A 27,503-nucleotide genomic window follows, 5' to 3' on the forward strand; every position below is an offset into this window, starting at 1 on the left:
TTTGCATGGATCTTAATGTAAGATCTCACGGATATAGCATCGACTGAGACTTAACGAAGTCTCAGTCGACTCAGACTTAGCAAGACTGAAAATTGAATCCAGATCAAGGCATCAATTCCACCCCCTGTCTAGTATATGTTCTCTGAATGATTTTGATTGATGTCTAAAGTTCATCTGTATCTATAGGTGCAAATCTCTCACGTTTTTGTCCATTGATTTTAGTTTTACAAGTTTGGTTTCACGGCCACAGACCTCACCGTCGGTGATGGTAATTTGATGGAGCACAAGTTTGGTTTCACGGCCACAGACCTCACCGTCGGTGATTGGAATATGAAGTTGTCTGATGTTTATAAAAATATCATATTTCCCCAATATTAAAGATTAAACCAAAAAAAAAATACAATTTTTAAAAAGAAAGTAGTTCAATGCATAAAAAAATTAAGTTTTTCTCGTTACTCCAGAATAATTCCAAGAAGTTCAATTTTAAAAAGTGGAGTAGTTTGATATTTATTTGAAAACTCGGTTTTCTGGTTACTAAAGAATAAAACTAGTAAGTTCTATTCAAAATAATGAAGAAGCTTGATGTTTCTAAAAAACTCCAATTTTCACATTTCTAAAAAAAATAAAGAAGCTTGATGTCCATAGAAAAACTCAGATTTTTTCGGTTACTAAAGCAAAACAAAGAGAAGTTGAAATTCATAATTGCTAGAAGTACACGTACTGCATGGTGTGTGTCTTCATATGAAAAAATAGAAGAAAAGGTTAAAGTATAAAAATTTCGTTGCTAGAAGTTTAGGTGCTTGGCATGGGAAAGTTCAAAACTTCTTTTGAGAGAGCTAATTAGTATTGTATATCATTTGTGCAACATGAAAAAACAGCACGTGAAAAACAAAATGAAGTTATGGTGGACATGACGAGAAGGTCAAGTTTTTCACGCGGTGCATTTTTGAAGCATGTGTTTTGCGATAAAGACAGAATGCATGACCTTGTTGTTTCCTAGATTGCTTGAAAACGGTTAGGAATCAAAGAAAACTGTCTACATGAAAAAGTTCCGCATTTTTCGTAGCCTTTGAACGGTATATTATTTGCCCCTTTTCGATAAAGTTTGTAGAAACTAAGGCTAAAAAACCTTTTTATCCATATTTACATCTCACTTAAAACCGTAAGGAATTGGAAAAAACAATCTACATATAAAAGTTTCACATTTGTTCAAGCTTTCGAATGCCATATCAGTTGCTCCATTCCAAGAAACCATTGAGAAATTAACGTGAAAATACTAACTTGAGACAACTTTTGTCGTTTTCTAAGTTACTTTTAAACCGTTCATAGTTAGAAGAAACTTTTTATATGAAAAAATTTGCATTTCCATAAGCTTTCCAAGGCCATATCATTTCCTCGATTGTCCAAGGCGTTTTCAAATTAACCCCGAAATACGAACCCGGCTCTTCGGTTTCACAAATTTCGCCATTTTTTAAATTCCTCTTTAACCGAAGGAAATTTGGAAAAACATTCAATGTATGGAATGAGCGGATTTGCAACAGCTATTCAACGTCATTTCATTTGCCTCATTCCGACAAATGGTTTAGAAATAGGCGAAAATATGATTCACATTTTTTGTATGAACAAAAACGGTTTTCAAAACTGCTCTTAGACCATGAGCATTTTCACAAAAATTCAACCTAGCCTGTTACCAGGGTGTCCATAGCTTTCAAACGGTATATTGCAAGCCCCATTTGAACAATATTAGCGGATGTTCAACCTAGCACTCGGTGAAGGTCAACTACTACACTTCATGGATATCATATGAAAATCTTTTAAACCGCCGCGAGTATGAGAAAACGCATCAACATGGAAAAGTCGTGTGTTTACAATACCTTTCCATCCGTATATCATTTTCTCAATTCCGGTGAGTGGATGAAGAGTTACGAGCAAAAAAAACACGTGAAAAACAAAGTGAAGTTCAAGTGGACATGGCGAGAAGGTCAAGTTCTTCACGCGGTGCATTTTTGAAGGCTTTGTTTTGCGATAAAGGCAGAACGCATGATCACGTTATTTTCGAGATTGCTTGAAAACGGCTAGGAATCACAGAAAACTATCTACACGAAAAAAATGCATTTTCCGTAGCTTTTGAAAGGTATATTATTTGCCCCATTCTGATAAAGCTTGTAAAGGCCAAAAAACGTTTTTAGGCATTTTTAAAACTGACTTAAAACCGTAAGGAATTAGAAAAAATAACTTCTACATGAAATAGTTTCGCATTTGTTCAAGCTTTGGAACACCATATCATTTGCTCCATTCCGAAAAAACATTGAGAAATTAACGCAAAAATAAGAAATTGGGACAACTTGTGTTGTTTCCTAAATTACTTTTAAACCGTTCATCGTTGGAATAGAAGATTTATATAAAAACTGCGCATTTTCTTAAGCTTTCCAACGACATATCATTTGCATAAATCGTACTAGCCGTTTTTAAATTAACTCCGAAATACTAACCCGGCTGTTTAGTTTCACAAATTTAGCCATTTTTTAAATTCCTCTTTAACCGTAGCGAATTTGGAAAAACTTTGAACATATGAAATGAGTGGATTTGTAGTAGCTATCCAACACCATCTCATTTGCCTCATTACGATAAACGGTTTAGAAATATGATCGAAAATACGATTCATGTTTTTTGTATGAATAAAAACGGTTTTCAAAACTTCTCTTAAACCGTGAATATTTTGATAACAATCAACCTAGGCCATTACCAGGGTGCCCATAGCTTTCAAACGATATATCACAATCCCCATTTGGACACTTTTCACGGAAGTTCAACCCAGCGTCTGGTGAAGTTCAAGTGGTACTACTCGGACGAGTAAGTATATGATCAGAATAGTTATTCTCATCCCACGACCAGAATAGTTATTCTCAACTTTCTCATTCATCATCCAGGATGCAGAATAAATTATTCCTCACCCGAGGTAATTTTACGTTCATTTTATAAATAAATTACATTTGAAATGCAAATTGTTACATTTATATTGACTCACACATAAAATTTGGCATAAGAAAACAAAAATATAGGTCATAAGACCAGAAAATTGCATTTTATGTATAAATCACACTATGTTTTCATGTTTGTAATTTTATCTCACATAAAATATTTTTTATGATGACTATATTTTTTTTTACATTCTCTTTTTGCGTATGAGATAAGATTAAAATTTACGAAACATAAAATTATGATGCATTGATGTGAAAATAGAGGAGGTGAAGAATAACTATTTCTCACATACAATGACGAATAACGCGACCCCATACACAGAGAGAGAGAGAGAAAGCATGGATTTGCTATCAACACTAGCTAGGGTGGTTGCTATCTGAACCCTTTGTTTGCATCGAGATCCGAACTTTCTTATACATAAAGTTCCTATTTCTTAAATTTTGAATAATGTCAATTACCAAAGAGGAAGCCATGTGGGGGTGCTTTATAAAGCAACAAACCAAAACAACAGCCTATGACCTATGATGGTAGGAGTATTCAGAGAATGTACACATGCCCTTTCTAGCATTGGTCTTTAAGCATGAACCGTTTTGGGTAAGCATGTGATATAAATTTTGTTGTGTAGTTAACCACCTCTTTCTCACACACACACATACACACACATGCATGTATCTGACAAGTGAACAGTGAAGTGTGGCCTAATTTATCTATATGAGGAAATAACAATCAACCATCGAATATGTATGAAATGAAAAATAGGAAAGAGAAGGGACCAGATCCCAACACATAACGCGCAAAACTGATTGCAGTCGCTCCAGCGAAACTTTATATCTTCACTTTTGTGTGTGTGTAGACAGAGAGAGAGCATGGATTTGCTATCAACACTAGCTAGGATGGTTGCTATTTGAACTCCTTATTTGCATCGAGATCCAAACTTTTTTATAGATTTGCTATCAACACTAGCTAGGAAAGAGAAGGAACCAGATCCCAACACATAACATGTAGCACTGATTGCAGTCGCTCTAGCAAAACTTTATATATATATATATATATATATATATATATATATATATATATATATATATATATATAGAGGTAAAATATTTGGGACACCTAGGTGCATGGCCATATCGATCGGGTCCACTTGGTGACTACATATAAAACCTATGTATTATTGAATATGTACTCATAAATTTTATGTGAGGTTGTGTACTTGTACAAAAATATGATGTATCGTACCCACTTTGTGACTATAGATAATACCTATGTATTATTGGGTATGTACTCATAAATTTTACGCGAGAGTATGTACTTGTAGAAAAATATGATGCATATGCACATACCTAAAAATATATTGACTACTCTTACTTTCGCATATCCCTAAATGTATTGACTATTATCAATTTCACATCATTTGACATACCCGAACATAATATACTCTTTTTTAATACATACCCAAAAATGGTATACCCAGAAATAAAATACACGTATATGCCTTGGACACATACCCGTAAATAATATACCAAAAAAAAATACACTAGTGTGTTCTGAAAAATTACACATACTATGTTCTAAAAATTAAAATGGTGTAATTTTAACGTTGGCATACGAAGAAATAATATACTATTTTGTAATACATACTCGTAAATTGTATTGGATAAATACCCATAAATAATATACGAAAAAATTAAGGACACGTATATGCCTTCAACACATACTCGTAAATGATATTGGGGATATACCCGTAAATAATTTACCAAAAAAGTAAAATAAATGCATCGTGTCCTAAAAAAATTGCATATTAATTACGGTTATGATGTTGAAGACATACCAAAAGTAAAAAAATACACGTATAGAAAAAACAAAGAAGGAAAGAAGGGCACGTATCATGGAGCATGCATGGTCTTAATGAACCATTAACTGTTGATTTTCTCTCTCCTATCTAATGTGGGTATTAATTATCCATAACACGCAATAATTCCTGTTAATGGTCCTGAAAAAACAGCTAACGGGTTCACCCATTTGTCTTAATACGAGTAACGGATGCACACATCTTAATGAAATTCAACGATTTATAGACAAGGTGTCTAGACACCTAGGTGTCCCAAACGGGCAATTAAGACTTTATATATATATAAGTCTATTTTTCTAACACTTCTGAACTGCACACTCAATGGATGTACACGTCATTGTTGAACCAACACCACTGCAGGACTAATGCGAGTGCACTTCCCCGTCGCAAAAAACTCCACGCGTTTTTTCGACACCGGCTTTAGTTTTTAAACCGTTCGTCACAATAAGACGTATACTATACCATTGGATAGTTACAGAAAATTCCCAACTTCGTCATATTGAACACTTTTCGAGATTCCTCGTGGTTTAGGAGCAGTTTCGAAAATGATGGGCGCGTGACGGGTGGCAGCGAACGTATTTTTGCATTTTTTTTAAAACGGTTCATCGGAATGAAGCAAACCATATGGAGTGTGAAAGGTATCATCGAGGCGCAACTTTTTCATGTAGATTACACTCGCTAATTTCTTACGGCAGGGGTGAGGCTTTATACTGCAGCCTGATGCATACAGTGATAAGGGTAGGACAGGAAGTGGGGGTCGGCTGTCAGCCTCTTTGGCTGGCTGCGGGGCCCGCCGGCTGTAGGGTTTTGTCTGGCGCGGGGCCTGTCGGCCATGTACATCAGCGGCTAACGCGTCGACTCGTTAGAGAGTAGGTAGGGGGGAACGTGGCTACATCGCCGTCTCGCCCGGTTAGTGTCGGCGGTAACTCGGTCCGTGTAGCCGTGCTGGCCCCTTCATCATTGCGCTCGTGGCCACGTCGAGTATGTCAGCGCCTACTACTACCGTGATAGTCTCTTCATCATTCGTCTTGTCTTGTCTTCATACGGGAGTACGGTCGAATGGGACAGGAGTCGACCGTCCGGCTGTCGGCGGGCCAGCCGGCCGGGCTGAAGCCCATAGTCGGCCTGGCATGCGTTGGCCAGGTGGGCTGCCTATCGCCAGCCGGCTTGGGAGGGGGGCAGACTGCTCCCTAATGTCTTGAAGACAGTAATCTCCGCTTTTGGTATACCCAGGGGTAATATCCCCATTAAAATGGTAGGGGTCGAGGTGGATAGATTACACATGAAGATCAACATTATCATCGTTGGCACGCCCTTACTTGATTCAGCCTCACCTCTTGTGATCATCGACGCTACCGTTTGTGTCGTGTCTGCTTTCTCGGCTCGCTCCAGCTTTAGGGATTTGCATCCCTTCTAGGTTGCAGCCTGCCTAGACTTCCCGGGAGAAGTGTCAGTTCCAGAATAGGTGCACCGAGGTTTCCAAATTTCACATACAGAAGACAGATAAATAATTGTGGGGCCAGCCCCTTCTCTGGAGATGGTCATTGGACCAAAGCTTGTCTTGGTGAGCCAGCCATGAGAAGATCTTTATTCTTGGTGGCCCCCAGGCTCTGGAGACGATGTTCTTAATGCATGTCATAGAGCTGCTATCGAATTGCATCATGTATGCCGAGTTTGCACATTATATGTCGTTTCTACTCTTTGTCCATTGGATCTGGATGGTATCTGCCTGCTGCTCATTCAGCAGTCAGCACCATGCCTACAGGGTTTAGTTGCCTCGACAGCTCGACAAACTCATGAAACAGTTGCATGGTGTTGCCATGGCACAGTTCGTTCACCCACCAGTCATCAGTCGAGGCCTTGGCGACCGCTTGATTTTTCCTACACGTGTGCTTGAACATGGCAGGGTACATGTAGCAGAGGGGGTCCGAGCCTAGCCACTGGGGTGCCCAGCATCTAGTAGTGTTTCTGTCGCCCTTGGTGACCCTGGTTGCCGCGACGAACAATCTGCCTAAACAAGTTCATAACTAGGAGAGAATATCTGGGTATGCAACAAAACACTCGATGAATGACTATCGTACCACCTCAAATACTGAGGTGTCTATCGTACCACCTCAAATACTTCGTTGTTTACTGAAGATTCACGACGATAAACTTCATTCTAAGATACAAGAAAGTTGTGGCACTTTCGAGGAGGAAACAGTCGATGGTTGTACGTAAGTGCCCTGATCAAACTCAATTTGTCGAGTTTCAAAACCAATGCGTGTAAGCAGATTATTAGTAGACAAAAAATTAAGTACCAAAGAGTGTGAGCTAACATAGCTCCAAACGTTTAGTGACATACAACAAATTAAATTCCAAGAGTAACTTTTCTCATTTTTTACATGAAAAACTTAATTACCTCACTCTTATAAAGTAGATTAGCATTATAATCAACTGCGTGCCATTCATGAATTCAGCGTCGTGACAACAAAACATCTTTTTCTTTAGCAATATCCATTCAAATGTCATAAAACGTTCGGACATGCGAACAGACGTTAAACCGGCTTTGGTTGAATTTTTTTTGTAAGTCCGGCCACATGAAAACATCTGCAAGCAAACAAATGAGAAAATTCAAAAATCTCAACCCGCATTCTCCCTTTGATGGATCATTTTTTTGCTGATGTTCATAGTACCATCTAGTATTAACCAGTGACTACTTTTACAACCATCAAAACTTCGGGTAAGAACATTCCACAGTCAAAACCAGTATTTTTTTGCTGATGTTCAAAAATCCACTGCTGTTGCGGAACATTCCACAGTTTGAAATAATCCTCACAACGGGACTGTCATAGCTTCGGGTTAGAACCATCAAAACGGGGCAGCTCCATACGAGGTCCAAAATTCAGAGACACCGGTAAGAACGGTCAAAAGTTATCAGCAGCTGCCACCAATTGGCAGGACTTGTTCATCTCAGAAGGCATACCTCTAGCTGGGGGAGGTACATACCGCGAGCCTGCTTTACGCTGCTCCAGATCTGGCCTGAATCCCTCTGACCCGCCCGCTCCGTTGTTGATAGATGGTGGCCGAGAACCAGGTGGTGGCTCCCTTGGCGACACCAGTGCGGATGATGGTGCGACATGTGCTAGAGCATATATCTCCATATGTGGTTTTGGTAATTGATGACAATTCCCATGGACTAATGGTTGCCTTAAGTTATATTTATAGGATTTGTCCATAGGCACTTCTTGAAGTCCATCTGTTGGGTTCAAGGAGTTTATATGATGACCAATATGGTATTCAAGGTATTATCCAAAGAATGGTCATAGAGACACAAGGTTGATCAAGATCTCACACAAAGAGTAAATCAAGATGATCAACACACAAAGCGTACAAGATGTACCGAGAGGGATCAAGTGATCCCATGGTATGATAAGCATTGTCCATTACGTGTTTGTGTACTAACCCATGGTCTTCGTGAGAGTTATATGTGTGGGTTAGGTGTGTTTCCATGGGCTTGCGTCAGAAGGAAGATCTCATACAACCCATGAAGGATGACGTCAAGTGGTGATCGTCATCAAGATTGCGGTGTGCAAGTTCAAGTGGATCAGCACGAAGATATCATGCTTGAAGCTTGCCGTCCATTGTGGTGGCAATGGACTTGTGAAGATATGCTGAAGAGTGGTTCACCCATAGCGAGTATGGGGGAGCAATCAACTAGCCTTCATCAAGCCAATGCAATCAAGAAAGGTGGTCCATCTTGAGGAAGCCAAGATCATCATCATCTAGCTCAAGACGACGAGGTGCAAGGTATAGGTTTGCCCTTGATAGGTTTTCTGTTTAGGATAGATTATTGTACTGTCAAGGGGGCTCTCAAGTGAGTAGCTTGATCGTATCGTTCGTTGAGAGCTCAAACCATTTGCATCCTTGCATCATAATTCTTGGTTCTTGTTTGGTGTTTCTCTTTGTGAGTTTTAGAGCTTATGGTCATCTTCGTGACAAGCTCGAGTTCATCGAAAACGGAGTCCATATGCATCTACTATGATGTTTTTGATGTTGGAGTTTTTGTCGGTTCTTCCTTCACAGAGGACTCACATCTCTATATCATTGGCATTTTCATATCTGCATTTTCATATTGGAGTTTTCGCTGTTTGGATAGCTCTTGTCGTCCTGAATCCAACAAGCTTGGGTTTTCTCGATTCGGAGCTTGTATGCGAAAGTTATGGCTGTTTTAGTGGCGAGCGGTAGTACCGCTGGACCTAGCGGTAGTACCGCTAGAGCTGGCGGTAGTACCGTTGTCCCAGCGGTAGTACCGCCCCTGGTCAGCGGTAGTACCGCTCCAGGACTTTAGTACCGTCATCTTGGCGGTTGTACTGCGTCGGACTTTTGCGAAGACTTTCTTGGCGGTGGTTGGCCCGGTAGTTTCTTTGCGCTACCATGGGCTCAGCGGTAGTACCGCTGCAGCGAGCGGTAGTACCGCCAGAGGGTCAGCGGTAGTACCGCTGCAGCCAGCGGTAGTACCGCCGGAGGGTCAGCGGTAGTACTGCTGGGCTCGGGCTGCAAGTGGGGGTAACGTTCTGATTCCTTCCCCCACTATATAAAGGGGGTCTGATTCCCCCTTGGTCTTATCGATCCGTTGAGCTCTTGTTCTACCTCCATTGTTGACATTCTTAGAGCTTGCTTACTCTCAATCTCTCCAATGATTATTGCTTGTTCTTGAGGGAAAAGAGAGAGGAGATCTAGATCCACATCTCCACCAATCACTTTCTCCTCTATGTGAGGGGAACCCCTTGGATTTAGATCTTGGAGTTCTTTGTGAGCTCCTTGTTCTTCCTCTCATATTTCTCCATAGCTTTCGTTGTTGTGGAGGGATTTGAGTGTGAGGGACTTGACCACTTCGTGTGTTCTTTCCATTGCATTGGTTGCATCAGTTTGAGTTCTCCACGGTGATACGTGGAAGTGAAGTTTGAGAAGCTTATTACCTTTGGTACTTAGTACCCTAGATATTGTTCTTCGTGGATGCTTTGGCGTCCTAGAAGCTCGGTGGTGTCTTGGAGCTCAAGCATTGTGGTGTAAAGCTCCGGGCAAGCGTCGGGGTCTCTAATTAGGTTGTGGAGATTGCCCCGAGCAATTTGTACGGGTACCGGTAACCGCCCCCAAGGGTTGCCACGTGTACGAGTTCGGTGACCGCCCCCAAGGGTTGCCACGTGTACGGGTTCGGTGACCGCCCCCAAGGGTTGCCATTTGTACGGGTTCGGTGACCGCCCTCAAGGGTCCCTTAGTGGAATCACGACATCTTGCATTGTGCGAGAGCGTGAGGAGATTACGGTGGCCTTAGTGGCATCTTGGGGAGCATTGTGCCTCCACACCGCTCCAACGGAGATTAGCATCCGCAAGGGTGTGAACTTCGGGATACATCATCGTCTCCCCGTGCCTCGGTTATCTCTTACCCAAACCCTTTACTGATGCACTTTACTTTGTGATAGCCATATTGTTCATTGTCATATATCTTGCTATCACTTAGTTGTTTATCTTGCTTAGCATAAGTTGTTGGTGCACATAGGTGAGCCTAGTTGTTTGAGGTTTTGTGCTTGACATATTAAACGTTTGTTTTATTCCGTATTTGTTCAAGCCTAAACATTAATTAGTTTAAAGCGCCTATTCACCCCCCCCCCCCTCTAGGCGACATCCACGTCCTTTCAACATGGGTGCTTTGGTCAGCACCAATCTCACCATGGAGTTTGTCGATGTCGACTCCAATAGCGAGCTTGACGTCGTCGATGCACCTGGACAGCAAATCGAGCTTGCTGTCCAGCTTGGCGAGAGCGGTGACTGTCGCCTCGCTGTGGTCCGGCGTGGTTTTGGCGAGGGCGGCGTCGAAGTCCACGCGCATGAACTCGTAGAGAGCATGGGTCTCCAGTGAAATTTCCTCCATGGCCTCGGATCGCCGACGGTGGGCCAAGCGGGTGCGGTGGTGATGGCTAGGTACCTCAGGAATCGAAGGCTCTCATACCCGATTGTGAGAGCTAGGGTTTCAATTCATCCAATTTCAACCATCTCGAGCTACAAGGAGATACAAATCGAGAGGAGGGGAAGGAGAGGAGGAAGAACACGCTACAGTTCACGCCACACACGTCGTCTACCCGTTTGTCCACCACCTGAGCTAGCTGGTGTTATAAGATGATCTTGGGCCTCAGGTCCATTCTCGCCCAGCAAACCGAGCCGGCTTGCGAGGTACACGTCTGGGCCGGTCTTGTTCTGGTAAAACGGGCCCGTCGGTTACTTGGTCGCTGACAGAAACAATCGATGGTTGTACGTAAGTGCCCTGATGAAACTCAATTTGTCGAGTTTCAAAACACATGTGTGTAAGTAGATTATTAGTAGGCAAAAAATTAAGTATCAAAGAGTGTAAGCTAACATAGCTCCAAACGTTTAGTGACACACAACAAATTAAATTCGAGGAGTAACTTTCCCCATTTTCTACATGAAAAACTTAATTACCTCACTGTTAGAAAGTAAATTAGCATTGTAATCAACTGCGTGCCATTCATGAATCATGAAATACCTTTTCCTTTAGCAATAGCCATTCGAATGTCATAACAGACCGAGAACCGGTTTTGATTGAAGTCTTTGTGTAAGTCCGGCCACATGAAAACATTTGCAATCAAACAAATGAGAAAATTCAAAAATCTCAACCCGCATTCTCCCTTTGATGGATCAATTTTTTACTGATGTTCATAGTACCATCTAGTATTAACCAGTGACTACTTTTACAACCTACCTACATTAATATATATCACCACGAGACAATAGTTCTCACAGGGAGTTAATTAACACTCAAAATCTATAGCTTCTTCTCATGGATGCATTTCCTCAAACACTTGACAGACGCACTAATTGCCTTACCTTGATCCATATCCAGCAATCTGCGCAGGAGGAAAGCGAGCACCACGGCCGGCATCTTGACGCTGCCCGACTTCTGGTCCCTCTCCGAGGTTCTTCCAGCTGCGAGTCGTGCGGCGGCGCCGTAGCAGAGGTCGGCGGCCACAACGGTCGGGATGCACCGAGGTAAGGATGGCACGCGGCGGCGGTATGCCGGCGCAGGCGCGCCATCGCGGGAGACGCCCTGGAGATGTTCGAGGTGTAGGCCCTAGGCCTCCGACGAAGAGGTGGAGAGATCAGATCAGTGCGTCGCTAGTGGCTCCGGCGGTTGGACCACGGGCGCCGGCGCCGGCGCCGGCACCAGATACGAGTCGAACTCGGATTGCGTAATTTCTACGCGGCGGCGCATCGGGGGATCTATATCAGGCGGGCTGCCGAGATAGATCGCATTTTTCGTTCGATCTCGCGAGCAAACCATCTCCTCGATAGATCACGCGCGACCATCTCCTGGCGACCTAACAACCCGGCGACGGCGACGGGGACGGCGAGCAAAGAATCCGGCGAGTTCCCTCTTTTTCTCCTCCGATCATTTCAATTTTAGCATCGTAATTGTTCTATTACTTGTTTCGCTTGTGCAATCACTTGGTCTTTTCTGTTCTTTGCTGTGTTCTTTGTTTCGCAGAGATGACTAGCCAGGTCGCCGCGACTCTGCCGCCGTTGCTTCCTACCCCGGCGCACTGCCTCCTCCTCGCGCCTCCTCCGGCGGTGTACACGGCTCGTGTGGAGTTGGACAGCAAGAAGCAGCAGCCTGGACGTGCCTCGATGAGCCGAAGTTGGATCAGAGACAAGGTCGACCTTCCTGGGCGTGCTTCTGGGAGCTCCAGCTGGATCACTGACAAGACCCTCCGCCGGGCCGAGACTTTGGACGGCGGCGTCGAGCGCCTCGGCCGCGTGGGGACGCCGAGGGAAAAGTGGAAGAGGCCGGCGAGCCGTGCGCCATCCATTGATCGGTGTGAGAAGAAGCTGAGGCCTCCGACTGAGATGCTGACACACTCGGAGGCATCACTCATCGCTGGCCCTGTGGCGTCGGTCGACTGGTCGGAGAAGAAGACGACGCCTCTGACAGACCGGTCCGAGCAGAAGCCGAAGCCCTTGGCTAAGATGGAGGCAACCTCGGAGGCATCATTCTTCGCTGGCCCGACATTCATCCTGTCGCCAGACCCGAGCGAGCTGCCCATGCCAACCTTCCTCTATAAGCAAGCACAAGGCCACTAAAGTGTTAGCTAGATTTGTGGCCCCGATGCTCATTGATCAGCAAGATCGAAGCCGTTTCCAGTATGCAGCTAGCTCGACTACGCTCGAATGGATGTATACAAGGTCGGTAGAGTATCTTCAGTGTGTAGCTAGGTGAACTATGCTGATCAGCAAGGAGTTTGGAAGCTGTTTTCAGTAGTATGTAGCTAGGTGGACTATGCTGATCAGCAAGAAGCTTGGAAGCTGTTTTCAGTAGTATGTACTCCTTCCTTAAATTAATATAAGAGCGTTTAGCTTATTACTTTAGTGTTCTAAACGTTCTTATATTAGTTTATAGAGGAAGCTTAGTTAGACTATGCTGATCAGCAAGAAGCTTGGAAGCTGTTTTCAGTAGTATGTAGCTAGGTGCACTATCCTCGCGTGCATCCATGTATGCCAATCTGTCATTTCCGTGTGTGCGCACAATTAATACAATTACGTACAGTTATTCTCGAGCTTGGCACTGACTTTTATCTGCGATGGTGTTATGCATTCTGCAAATAAGTGTCAGACACGGCATACTCTGCAAAGTGCAAACAGAGTCATTCTCGCAAACACCTTCAGGGCTTGAGCAGAATAGGCCTAGTCGCCTCCTTCACGGCGACGGTTAGGCTCCTTGAGCCGCGTGGTGACTAGCTTTGACGAGCAGCATGTCGCGGGTCGCCGTGACCCGTGAGCGCGTGAGCGGTTGCCGCGTTGGAGGGGATGCGGGAGAGGACAGCGGGTCTTTGCTCATTAAGTGTTCGACGAAACGCCTCGGCTGCATATCTGTGTCTCTCCCTTCGGGCTCCGGCGGTGCTGATCCGGCGACCTGGCATCTGTCGCCGCATGGCGAGCAGCCGCGTTGCCCAACCCTGCTCGACCTCGCCGCCGCGTCGGCCCCCGGCTCACCCCGCAGATGCGTCTCACGTGGCCCAGCGACCAGATCCCGCCGACTCCGCCGGCCGCCACGCGCCCTCCCGGCCATCATCAAGCTCTGACCGTGGCAGTGCATCTCAACCTGGGGTCGACGAGGCAGCGCTGATGCTGTTAGAGCATACCCCCATTCCTCCGGCCAGCAAAACGTGTTTACAGTTCGTGTAAAAACGCCTATATGGACCGGCGCGCATGGATGCGGATGCATACCCCGCATAATGGATCTATAAAAAAACATATTCATGAAATATGCTGTGAATATGCTTTGATGTGGAAAGCACGGACTGAAATGCCCCCCACCAACCTCTTTCGTTCATATGCGGGCACCGCAGCGACAAGGTGGAAACCCGTGAATACGCGGGTTGGGGTCGAGATTTTGCCGTGCCCCACAAAAATATTTACGGGTCGGGGCGGGATCGGGGTCTGATCGAACAAGTTTTCCTGCCCCGACCCCATTTTAACGGTTATTTTTCGAGTTGGGGCGGGATACAGGATCTGCTAGAGTTGCTCTTAGGAGCCCGGCCTGGAACCAAAATAACATGCCCACCACAGGTTGACTAAAATCCAAAGTGACGATTCTAGTTGACTAAACTTGTTTGTCCCTCCTTTTCGGTTTAGTCTCATCGTAATAAAAATATGATAAGTATTTAAAAAAATTATAAGTAGCATCATACTCCTTCTTTTCGAAAATATTTGTCGAAGAAATGAATGTATCTAGACGTATTTTAATTTTACATACATTCATTTTTATTCATTTTGGTGACAGATATTTCCGGACAAAGAGGGTACATGTCAACTACTTTATTTGTTTTAAAATATAAGTTTTTTAAATGTTTACTACGGACTACATACAGACATATATAGACATATTTTAAAATATAGATTTATTTATTTTGCTCCGTATGTAGTTTTAGTGAAAGCTCTAAAAAAGCTATATTTGACACGGAGGGAGTAGTCAATTTTAATAACATGCCATAGAATTAAATGAAGAAAAAAATATTAAGTATCATATCATGATATCGTGGATAATATCATTCGAAGTCATAAAACTTACGTCATATGTTTAGTTTGATGCAAAAACTATAAAATGTATTTTTATGATCATCTAATTTGTCATTACATTCAAATACAGTCACAAAACACGTATGCAGGTGTATCCATATGTAGGGACTCACCCGTTAATGAATGATGACCCTCTAAGCGACGCAAAGCATTTTTATACAAATCCCCTCACATACAGCTCGTAGATGCGAAAATTAGCAGATAAAAGGAGTACCATGTCTTGAACCAGCGTCACGCAGTTATAGAAGACGAGCTACTCCAGCGACTCCATCATTCACGTTGGAACGTTCAATTTGGATAACAAAGTTACATCTATTGAACAAGGACGGCTCTGGAGCTTCAATGGCCTGAGATATTACGTCCCATTTTAACAGGCTATGTTTGTAATATATTTGTAAAACGTAAATAATAAATATATGTTCAACTATTTGTGTGTTACTCCCTTCGTTCTTAAATATAAGTTTTTTAACAGATTTCATTAAAAATCTACATACGAAGCAAAATGTTAGACATGATAGTATACTAACATCAACATTTTAAATTTTAAATTGTGAATATTTTGATTACACAAACATTAAACTGTAAAAATATGTCTATAATTATTGAAATGTTTGTGTAATTAGAATAATATTTAAGAATTGTAATTTGCAAATATTTGTATTATTTAAATTATAAAATATTTTTTACATAAATATCATTTCAAATATATGAACATTATTAAAATAATACATGGACAATTTGAAAAAATGTTATTTCATAGACGTTTGGTGAATATTACTTCCGCCGTAAACTAATATAAAAGCGTTTAGATCACTATTTTAGTTATCTAAACACTTTTATATTAGTTTACATAGGGAGTATTACTTTACACTTTACTCCTTGGTTTGGCTAATGTCCAGACAAACATCGGTATTAAGCACACTTTTGTCTGAAATTACAACAAAAACTAGTTCATGGTCGAGTGGTGGTTAGCTCATGCCGTAGCTATTGCGATTATGTCAGCAGTTCGAATCACATTGGGCGAATTTTAGTGTCTACTTTTCCGAGCCGCTGTCCGCTTAAGCTAGTGCTCTCTTTCGTAAATAAAAAAGACAAATGGTTTTCTGCAAAAATATCACAGGCTGACAATAGGGCCATATACACGTGACACACCACACAAGCAGCTCATACATCCGCGTATGCTTTTTTGACTGTATTGCCACGGGATGTCAAGTTATGTGACCACAAAATTGTATATGTAAAGTTTTAGCACTAAACTAAGCATTGAGGACAAGTTCTATGACTCCCAATAATATTGACTTGCACAGTCGGAAATTGCTTTTGGAACCCGGCCTCCATGGTGGCGTTTAAATTTGAAATTTGAAATTCACAAAAATTCATATTTTTGCATTTTAAAAAATCCTAAAGAACACAGAGATAAGTGAGAAATTTCAGAAAAATACGTTAAAATGAGGCCTAAACAAAAAAAAGACTAATTTGAAGCTTTTTAGCACATGATACTATTCATCATTTAAGGATATGAATTTGTCTTTTTTATGCAGATCGTATTTTAAGGTATTGCACCCTAAAAAGTTACATACATCAACATAACATCCTTTTTTACTTCATATTTTTCAGATTTTTTTGAAACCAAAAAGTTTGAAATTTGATTTTTTTTCAAAAATTTGGAGCTCCATGTAGCTTGTACTCCAAACGCCCCTTCTCCTCATACCGTCTCATATTAAATGATGTACAACTATGTGTTATGCATGACAATATATAATCTATCTTATGATAGTATGCATTACAGATGTAGTATCATACGGTAGTATCATATTCATGATGCTCGTATATGATACTTCCCATTACAATCAGCCTTATATGGCTTAAATATGAAATCTCATCAACTAAGGTGAGTTGCTAGTGGATGACACTAGTTTTAACTAGTCAATGAAATATTTCTCACATATTTGATTTCCGAAGCAATAAATGCAGCACTCTCCCTTTTATTAGACATGCATGATGCATGTACAAAAAGATGCATGCATTGCCATTATTTTCCTTTCTCTTATCTCTGTGAATTAAATATGTTGGGAGACTCAAAGCACTTTAACTCATTTAGACTCAAAATGAGCCTAATATATTGAAAATCTGAAATTTTTTAAATGAGCCTTTTTGAAAAAAAAGTAATGATTATCACAATTCTTGTATTTTATACTCGTCCGGAGTGTGTTGCATTGTTCTCTGTAGGATGGTCTCATGCACTTTTTATACCTCCCCCTGCTATACTATGTTACATGCGCTAGACATTTCTCGAACTATTCATGTCTAGAATATATTTGCATTGATTTTATCATGATCATGGTGTTGTGCATGATCTCCTAGATGCATATTCACAATCAATAATAGATTTTGTGCCTACTTGCTTTCTTATCCACCATCCTGTTGGCTCGTGGAAAATCAGTAAAAATAATTGTGACATGAAATAGTTTGTGATTGCTTAGGAATTAGTGACTTTGTGGTTTTTATTTATCAACTTATTTATTTTAGCAGTTCAAGAGGATGCTTTCGGGTGAGACACCCGAATTATGCAGGAAGAAATGAAGTGAATCTGCTCGAGGGTTGTACATAACAACATCGGGTTGCTCATGTGAGGCTTCTGGGTTAGCACTTCACACATGACAATTTAAACATCAGGCTCTCATACAAGCGTTAGAGTACTTATGAAAATCAGGATTTGTTTCTAATTATCACTAAATAAAAGTATTCTTACTAAATCATCTTTAGCTAGGTGAGAATGTAATAAAATACTACTTAATCAGCCTTAGCCATGAGAGGCTAGAAAGGAGACGAAAAATGTCATTTTTGTGATAAGATATCATGGAGCACCTCTTGTGTGATTTCCCTACATTATACTAGTGGTTAGGGCGCCACCTGGTGGTGCCACCTAGGCGATACTGTGAGCACTAATCAAGCCGGCTCACTTATTAACGTGTTGACAATCCAGATGAGCAATCCAGATGAGCGACAATGGTTAAAAATATAATGCACATAATAGAACTACAACAGAAGAATGTTCATTCATAAAGCAGGGCAAGCGAAGTAGTCTAATCGACTGTTTATTCATAAAGTAGAGCAAGCAGAGTAGTTTCATCGACCTATTAACAGAGTTCACAATTTTACAAGGTGGATGATTGATCACAAAGACGCATCCAACAGTTCATATCAAGGTTTAGTAGTCTTCAAAAGGTGGACGGTCCCTAAAAGAGACACAGAGTTCCTCAGATCATCACAACAAAGGCATAAAAAGTCTTAGAGAAACTAAACACGATACATGGATCATATGGTAGGTGGTAGCTAAGGTCGACAGTGTTGCGTCTAGAGATGATGCACAATAAAACAAGTGCTCATCACCATGAAGTACCGGCATGCTAAAAAACAGGTTCCAGGTTCCTGACGTAGAGCCACGACCCCATGCACCTCACCACCAAGCCAAAACCATGTTGGACCGTGGACTGCCTATACCATGAGAATAACATTATGATTCTCCAAAGCAAGAGTTTCCAAGAATAGGAAAATAATATTGCATCAATTTCCTCTCATATGCTGAAGACCTTCATAAATCAGAAAAAGAAATCAAGTAGATGTACCTAACACACACATGTTACATGAAGGTAGGATTGATAGACTATAAATTAGTGGCTAACCTCTAACCATCTCTCAGCCCTCTCTCGGAACACTGTTGCTCATAGTGTGTAACCACCACTTGAGAAACAACAATAAAGAGTTGCATCATTCACTTTGGAACTTAACTTGCCAAAAACAAAATGGAAATGCCCTGGAATAATTCAATGGGTACACTTAACCACACAAGGGTTAACTTAGAAAATGAAGACAAGACACAAGAAGGTTTTATGAATATATCTCACCAAATGTATCCTCCTAGTGTGTACTTGCATACGCCAAGCTCACCTTAATTGCTTGACCTTATCTGGTGTGGTTTCAAAATGAATGGAACTATAAGTTGATTCAGGATTCTAAAACACGTGTTGCTGAAAACTTAAACATTGTCAAGTAGGACGGGTTGGGAGGACTGAGCAGGAAGACATCCAGTAGTGAGCAGAAAATACAAGTAGTAGTGACAACACATTACTTTGCATAAAAAGAAATGAAATACACACCCTTACAAGGAAAGAAATGAAATAAACACCCTTACAATGTTATTAACACCAGCATTTGGGCACATGTCAACTGCAGCAGCAAAGAAATCATTCTTGTACTTCTTTTCAAAAAGGTTCCGCATCCGACTGAGCTCACGGAGTTCGGAACACCTTGGGGCTGGAAATACCTTCTTTTAGGTCCATTGGTTCATTCTCGTACTTCTTTTCAAAAAGGTCCTGCATCTGACTGAGCTCACGGAGTTCGGAACACCTTGGGGTTGGAAATACGTTCTTTCAGGTCCATTGGGCACTCCCTGAACAAAAGGTTGGCCAGTAGTACAAGCTTAGGGCTTTGTTTTTAGTACAATCAATTATGAAAGTGAGAAAATGTTCCAAGATACATACTTTTGCTTGACAATGATGGGAAGTGTGGGGACCCTGACTCATAATTCAAAGTCATCGAATGCATGTGTACAGTGATCCCAAGATCAATTCTCACTGAACACACAGAAACTGAATAACAAGAGTCTTACATCCATTACATTGGGGGTGCCCAGGTCTTCCAAACTACCTTGAACATGTTAGAGCGAGTGATGGAAAGGAATTGCGCGGCGTATGCGGAGGAAGCAGTGTACTCCCGTGAGGCCGTATGCTTCCATGGGATGGAATCCTCAACATGTTCGTCAAGGCGGAGATCATGGAGGTGGATCCAAAGCGCGAGGAATTGTCTCAGATGGTCAATGGAGGGCGCGGCCTAAATGTTAATTTTAGTAATCCAAGCGTCATTGTGCAGAGCCTCCCTAACCTTCCACTGCTTGCGTGATGGTGCCTCAAAGATCAGGGGGTAATGTCCTTGAGCTTGCGTCCATTAAGCCATGGTGATTCCCAAAAGGGCACACAGGAACCGTTGCCAATGGTGATGGAGGAGCATTCTTACAAGAAATACATGTCCTTATCATCACATGGGTTACCCAAGCCCACCCACAACCTCGATGGTGCGGTCCATTCCAACCAAACCACCGCAGACTTAGCGCCCGACAATATTTGTCCAAGTGCGGCACCCCAACCCCCAAGGTCCTTGGGCCTGCAAACGCACTCCCAACTAATTCTGCATGGCCCCATTCGTCGTGTGTGAGGCCGACCAGAGGAAAGCTCGCTCAAATTTTTCGATGTTGTCCAGGGTGCCATGAGGGATTTTTAGCGCAGTAGCAATGAAAATGACCTGAGAAGTCAGGACCGACTTGACCAAAACCACCTAGCCCGGAGTAGCAATACATATCCCCTCCCATGGCACAAGCCTTCCTGCCACCTAATCCTCCGGGTATTGGAAGTTGACGCGTCTGAGTTGCCACACCGATAGGGGAAGCCCTAAATATTTCAGCAGGAAGGAAGCACGTTTTGCAGGTAGCACATGGAGGATGTCATCAAGATTGCAGTTTTGGCACAGAATGGGGACAACCAAACTCTTTAAGAAGTTTGTGCACAGGCGAGTGACCTCCCCGAAACCTCTCAGAATAGTAACAAGGTTGGCCATGTCCTCCTTCATTGGTTTGACAAATATCGTCGTATCATCGACGTAGAGCGAGGTCCTGAAGGTAGACCCACGACCCCTAATCTTGTGGAGCAAACCGCGCGTGGTGGCTAAGTCTAGAATGTGCTGGAGCGGGTCAATGGCAATGACAAACAGGAGGAGAGAGAGTGTCACCCTGGCGAAATCCCTGCTCATGAAGAATTGGTGGACCCACCACCCCGTTTAGGAGGATGCGAGAGGAGGACGTGTGAAGGAGCGCTGTAATCCAGTCTCTAAAGATGCTCGGAAACCCTCTCCGCTGAAGGAGGTCCAGAATGTAGTCCCAACACACAGAGTCGAAGGCCTTTTGGATATCAAGTTTGAAGGGAAATGAAGGTGTCTTGCTCTTGTTAAGCCATCGGGCAAGGTTGCGCACATACATATAATTGTCATGGATGCTTATCTTCTTAATGAATGCACTCTAGGCATTGGAAACCAAGTTGTCCATGTGAGGCCAAGCCAAATTGCAAGCATCTTGGCAATAATCTTAACAATGGCATGAACATGAATAAGGTTGATGGTCATGTAGTCGCCAATTCCTTCTGCGCCATCCTTCTTTGGCAGAAGTACGATGTTGGCAGATTTTAGCCAATGAAGGTTGGAAGTCTGCAGTGCTCCAAAATAGTGTATGACCCGCATGAGATCCTCCTTAACTATCTCCCAACAACTTTGAAAAACATCTTGGTGAAACCGTCTGGTCCGGGGGCCATATCCTTGGGCATATGGTTAATGGCAGCCCTCACCTCCTCCTCGGTGAAGGGGCTCCCGAGCTCAGGAAAATCCACGTCAGGGAAAATTAAGTTGTCCCAGTTGAAGTCATTCTATTTCCTGCCGCCCCTGCCCAAGGTGTCAGAGAAGTGTTCAAAGATGATCCCCTCCTTCTCTGAATGGTCAGTGATCCAGACTTTATTATGCTTCAACCGATGTATGTGATTCTTCCTTCTACGTGCATTCACCCTCAAATGGAAGAACTTTGTATTGGCGCCCCCCTCCTTTAAGTTTCTGCTTGTGGAACACTACCTTTTCCTCGAGCACTCGATGACAGCGAGTCTAATGACTCGCGTCTTGAGCATGTCCTGAAGCTCAAACTCTTCTACCGACAAAACCCTTTTCTCTTGAGCCACATCAAGTCTGAGGATGACCATGAAGGCATCATGTAATTGGATCTTGGCATGGGAGAAAAGTGCCCTACTCCAGTTGGACAAATGTTCCCGGGTCTTATGAAGCTTGTGGAAAAGGTTTTGGCACGACACGAGGTGATTCGACTCCTGTTGCCAAGCCCCATGCACCATGTCCTGAAAACCTACCATGGAGGCCTAGAAATTTTTGAACCTGAAAGTGTGTGGCCTCCGTGGACCATAGTCGTCGGCGAGTAGGAGAGAGCAGTGATCTGAAAGAGATGATGATAAGGCATATAGGACATGCGTGCCAAACTGGATGTCCCACTCGTCGTTGCAGAAGATGGAATTGACATTGCAAAGGGTCGGGTTTTGCCGTTCATTGCTTCAAGTGAAGCACTTGTTCTCGAGATGCATTTCCGTGAGCACACAACTGCTCACGGCAGCCCGAAAATGGTTTATGTAGCTCAAATTCACGTTTCACATGTTTTCATCTCTTGCCCTGTGTCACACCCTGTTTTTGTACCACCTTGTCACTAATGATTTTCTTTTTCAAAATTTGGAGCCAATGAAAACTTTTTAAGTGAGTGCTATGATTGTCTTGATTGTCATTGCTTGTGTGTGTGTGCTTGTGAGTAGCTCACTAAAACAACTTTTCCTCTAAGAAAGTTGCACCTTGGCTCCAAACCACTGCCCTATGGTCATGCCATGGGTATAGAACCAGAAACCAATTTTTATAATATATTAATCCAACAAAAACCCTTTTTCTTATTTTTTAAATTTCCAAAACCTTTTGATTAGGATTTGTTCTACAAGTCACTAATCTAAGAGAGATATTTGGCCCCAAAGGTTTTCACTTGTTTCCATTACTAAAATAACTTCTCGAAACCCTAAAATAATTATTTTTCAAGTTATTTTCCTATATTACTTAACTGACTTTTTCTCGGGCCAGAAATGGTATTTCATAAGGGAAAATTATTTTCCTACCTTAGAAAATTCTGAGAAAAATCAGGGAGACTCAGAGGACATATATTTTCCATATATGTGAGTTTTAACCCAGGGTCATGTTCAAAATATTGGACTAATCTCTTGAAAGCCATTGCTATCTATTCTGACCTTTTGAGATGTTTTCAAAGGAAATATTCTCAATAAATTCCCATAAAATTTCAGCATGTCCCACATATCATATGTGATGACATTGACGAGTTTCATCCCCATCCAAGGTGGTTTGGTTCACCTAATAATTCAGAAGACCCTTTTGTCCAGAACCAAGTTGGAACAACTCTACATTTCCAAGATTGTCCAATTGACCCCAAACTTTGCATGAGTGTCCAAACCCCCAGATGAGGAGGGCATGCTAAGTTTTTCATTTATGGGTGTTGATTTGTTCACACTTGCACACAAGATTGTAATTATGTCCATTATTGGTTTTTTCCAAGTCTACATTGTCAAACTGACTCAATTGAGCTCAAACTTGGTAAACCTTGTTATTTTTGTCCATTAGACAATCCTGTTAAGTTTCATTGCATTTGGGGAAGATTAACTTCTCCAAACCAGCATCAAACACCTTATGCTGATTTTGTAAATCAGCCACAAACACCCCTTCGCCCCACCCCTTCCCTCCTAATCACCATCAGAGGTTGCCTGTGTAGCCCCACACCTGCAGCCGAGAGCTCTCGCACCAGTTCAAAGAGAGAAAGACAAAATCCCCAATTTGCACCTTGAATGCACACTCGCAACATCTGTTATTCACTCCCCCTTTGACCAACACTGTCTCCCTCGGCGCCAAAACTTCCACAGAGCATCTCCATACCCCCACGTGCTACCAGACACACTCTAGACATGCCACAGCATGCCAGCATGCCATGGCATCCAAAAACAGCGCTCTGGACGTGCCATAGAGCGCACCTACATCAAGGCAGGCCAGCCCCGGCCACGCCTTGCCCCCCAACCTGTCCAAAGGACTCTGAATCAACGACCGGCTCAAACGCGGCACATGGCCCCTCTCCTCCACCTTTATCCTACCTCGGCGATGCGTGCCCACACACACCTGAGCCCATCAGGCGGAGCTTGCCACTGCGACGTGTCAAAGGCGCGGCCCTCCTCCCTTTGACCCACTTGGCTCGCGTAGGCGTCGTCCATGAAGACCCCAGACACGCCCAGGACCTTCTGTTCCTCTCATGCCGTTGCTGCAACCTCGCTGGCGCACCACCATTCGGTGGACCATGGAGCACCTATAAATAGGCCTCCCCCGTCTCCTATCTAGCCCCTTTTGACCTCACCACACCTTCAATCACCACCCCGAACCCCCCAATCAATCTATCCGAGCTGATGGGGAACGTTGCATAGGAAACAAAAAAATTTCCTACGCACACGAAGACCTATCATGGTGATGATCATCTACGAGAGGGAGATCGGATCCACATACTCTTGTAGATCGCTAAGCGGGAAGCGTTAAGAAACACGGTTGATATAGTGGAACGTCTTCGTGATCCAAATCGCCGCCGTCCCACGATTCGTCCCGATCTAGCACCGAACAGACGACACCTCCGCGTTCAGCACATGTACAGCTCGACGATGATCTTCGCCTTCTTGATCCAGCAAGAGGGAGAGAAGAGGTAGATGAGTTCTCCGGTAGCGCGACGACATGACGACGATGGTGGTGGAGCTAGTCCAGCAGGGCTTCGCCTAAGCACCGCTGAAGACTAGACTAGAGGAGAAACAAATCTTGAGAGAGGGCAGCACGTGGCTGATTATTGTGTGTCAAAAATCCTCAAAACCTCTAGTATATATGGGAGGAGAGGAGAGGAGGCTTCCTTGGCCCCTCCTCCAAGGAGAGGGGTCAGCCAAACCAAAGGAAGAGTCCACCTCCTTGTCGGAAGGTGGACTACTTTGGGAGGACTCTTCCTTTCCCTTCCTTTTAAAAGTTCTTTGCCTTTTATCTCTTATCCTAGCCGCATGGGCCCTTCAGAGAGGCCTTGGCCAGACCACCAGGGGCTGGTCCACCTCTTATCACAGCCCACAAGGCTCTTGGGTGGTCACAACCCTCCCGGTGGCCCCCCGGCACCCTCCCGGCACTCCCGGTACACCATCGATGAGCGTGAAACTTTTCCGGTGACCAAAACATGACTTCCTATATATCAATATTTACCTACGGAACATTTTGGAGCTCCTAGTGACGTCCAAGATCTCATTCGGGACTCCGAACTGTTGGGGAACGTTGCATGGGAAACAAACAAATTCCTACGCACACGAAGACCTATCTTGGTGATGTCCATCTACGAGTGGAGATTTGGATCTACGTACCCTTGTAGATCGCACAACAGGAAGCGTTAATAAACGCGGTTGATGCAGTGGAACGTCCTCACGTCCCTCGATACGCCCCGCGAACCGTCCCACAAACTGTCCCGCGATCCGTCCCACGATCCGCTCTGATCTAGTGTCGAACGGACGGCACCTCCGCGTTCAGCACACATACAACTCGACGATGATATCGGCCTTCTTGATCCACCAAGCAAGACGGAGAAGTAGATGAGTTCTCCAGAAGCGTGACGGAGCTCCGGTGCTGGTGAAGGATCTACTCCTGCAGGGCTCCGCCCGAGCTCCACAGAAATACGATCTAGAGGTAAAACTATGGTGTCTAGATCTGAGTTGCACGTGGCAAAAGTTGTCTCAAATCATCCCTAAATCACCACTATATATAGGAGGGAGAGGGAGGAGGCTTGCCTTGAGGGCCAAGCCCTCAAGGGTGCTCCGTTTAGGGAGGAGGAGGAGTCCTACTCCAATCCTAGTCCAACTAGGATTGGAAAGTGGAGTCCTTCTCTTCCTTCCCACCTTTCTTTTTTTTTCTTTTTCTTTGGTTATTATTTCTTGGCGCATAGGCCATCTTGGGCTGTCCACCCAGCCCACTAAGGGCTAGTGCCTACACCTAGGGCCTTTGGGCTTCTACCGGGAGGGTTGCCCCCCTCCCGGTGAACTTCCGGAACCCATTCGTCACTCCCGGTACATTCCCGGTAATGCCCGAAAACTTTTCGGTAACCAAATGAAGTCATCCTGTATATCAATCTTCATCTCCGGACCATTCCGGAAACCCCCCGTGACGTCCATGATCTCATCCGGGACTCCGAACAACATTCGGTAGCCACACATATAACTCAACTATACTAAAACATCGGCGAGCCTTCAGTGTGCGGACCCTGCGGGTTCGAGAACTATGTAGACATGCCCCGAGGCACTCCTCGGTCAATATCCAATAGCGGGACCTGGATGCCCATATTGGATCCTACATTTTTTCCGAAGATCTTATCGGTTGAACCTCAGTGTCAAGGATCCATATAATCCCGTATGTCATTCCTTTTGTCCTTCGGTATGTTACTTGCCCGAGATTTGATCGACGGTATCCGCATACCTATTTCAATCTCGTTACCGGCAAGTCTCTTTACTCGTTGTGTAATACAAGATCCCGTGACTTACACTTAGTCACATTGCTTGCAAGGCTTGTGTGTGATGTTGTACTACCGAGTGGGCCCCGAGATACCTCTCCGTCACACGGAGTGACAAATCCCAGTCTTGATCCATACTAACTCAACAGACACCTCTGGAGATACATATAGAACACCTTTATAGTCACCCAGTTACGTTGTGACGTTTGATGCACACAAGGTATTCCTCCGGTGCAAGTGAGTTATATGATCTCATGGTCATAGGAACAAATACTTGACACACAGAAAACTATAGCAATAAAACGACACGATCAATATGCTAGATTCATAGTTTGGGTCTAGTCTATCACATGATTCTCCTAATGATGTGATCTAGTTATGAAGTGACAACACTTGCTCATAGTAAAAAAACCTTGACTATCATTGATCAACTCACTAGCCAACTAGATGCTTGCTAGGGACATTGTTTTGTCTATGTATCCACACATGTATCTATGTTTTCATTCAATACAATTATAGCATGGATAATAAACGATTATCTTTAAACAGGAAATATAATAATAACTATTTATCATTGCCTCTAGGGCATATTTCCAACAGTCTACCACTTGCACTAGAGTCAATAATCTAGTCCTCGCATCACCATGCGAATTACATTGTAATACATCGAACACCCATACAGTTCTGGTGTTGATCACGTTTTGCCCGTGGAAGAGGTTTAGTCAGCGGGTCTGCTACATTCAGATCCGTGTGCACTTTGCAAATATTCACATCCTCTCCTTCGACGTAGTCGCGGATGAGGTTGAAGTGTCGTTTGATGTGTCTCGTCTTCTTGTGAAACCTTGGTTCTTTTGCTAAGGCAATGGCACCAGTGTTGTCACATAACAGAGTTAAAGGATCTAGTGCGCTCGGCACAACTCCAAGATCTATCATGAACTGCTTCATCCAAACACCCTCCTTTGCTGCCTCCAAGGCAGCCATGTACTCCGCTTCACATGTAGAATCTGCTACGACGCTCTTCTTGGAACTGCACCAGCTTACCGCACCCCCATTAAGAATAAATACGTATCCGGTTTGTGACTTAGAGTCATCCGGATCGGTGTCAAAACTTGCATCGATGTAACCCTTTACGACGAGCTCTTTGTCACCTCCATAAACGAGAAACATTTCCTTAGTCCTTTTCAGGTACTTCAGAATATTCTTGACCGCCGTCTAGTGATCCACTCCTGGATTACTCTGAAACATGCCTGCCATACTTATGGCCAAGCT

General features: G+C 43.4%; 1 protein-coding gene across 1 annotated transcript; it reads left to right on the forward strand.

Annotated features, from left to right (window-relative positions):
- The first annotated feature begins 11,586 nt into the window (after window positions 1-11,586).
- Window positions 11,587-13,247, forward strand: LOC123401387. The gene has a single exon (XM_045095175.1). The coding sequence runs from the start codon at window positions 12,380-12,382 to the stop codon at window positions 12,968-12,970; it is 591 nt and encodes a 196-aa protein (XP_044951110.1). The 5' UTR covers window positions 11,587-12,379; the 3' UTR covers window positions 12,971-13,247.
- The last annotated feature ends 14,256 nt before the right edge of the window (window positions 13,248-27,503 follow it).

The sequence above is a fragment of the Hordeum vulgare genome, chromosome 6H, assembly GCF_904849725.1.
Source record: "Hordeum vulgare subsp. vulgare chromosome 6H, MorexV3_pseudomolecules_assembly, whole genome shotgun sequence".
In the NCBI taxonomy this organism is placed as follows: Eukaryota; Viridiplantae; Streptophyta; class Magnoliopsida; order Poales; family Poaceae; genus Hordeum; species Hordeum vulgare.

Excerpts from the sequence above, each read along its gene's own strand:
- LOC123401387 (XM_045095175.1), top strand. The coding sequence starts at position 12,380 with ATGACTAGCCAGGTCGCCGCGACTCTGCCGCCGTTGCTTCCTACCCCG.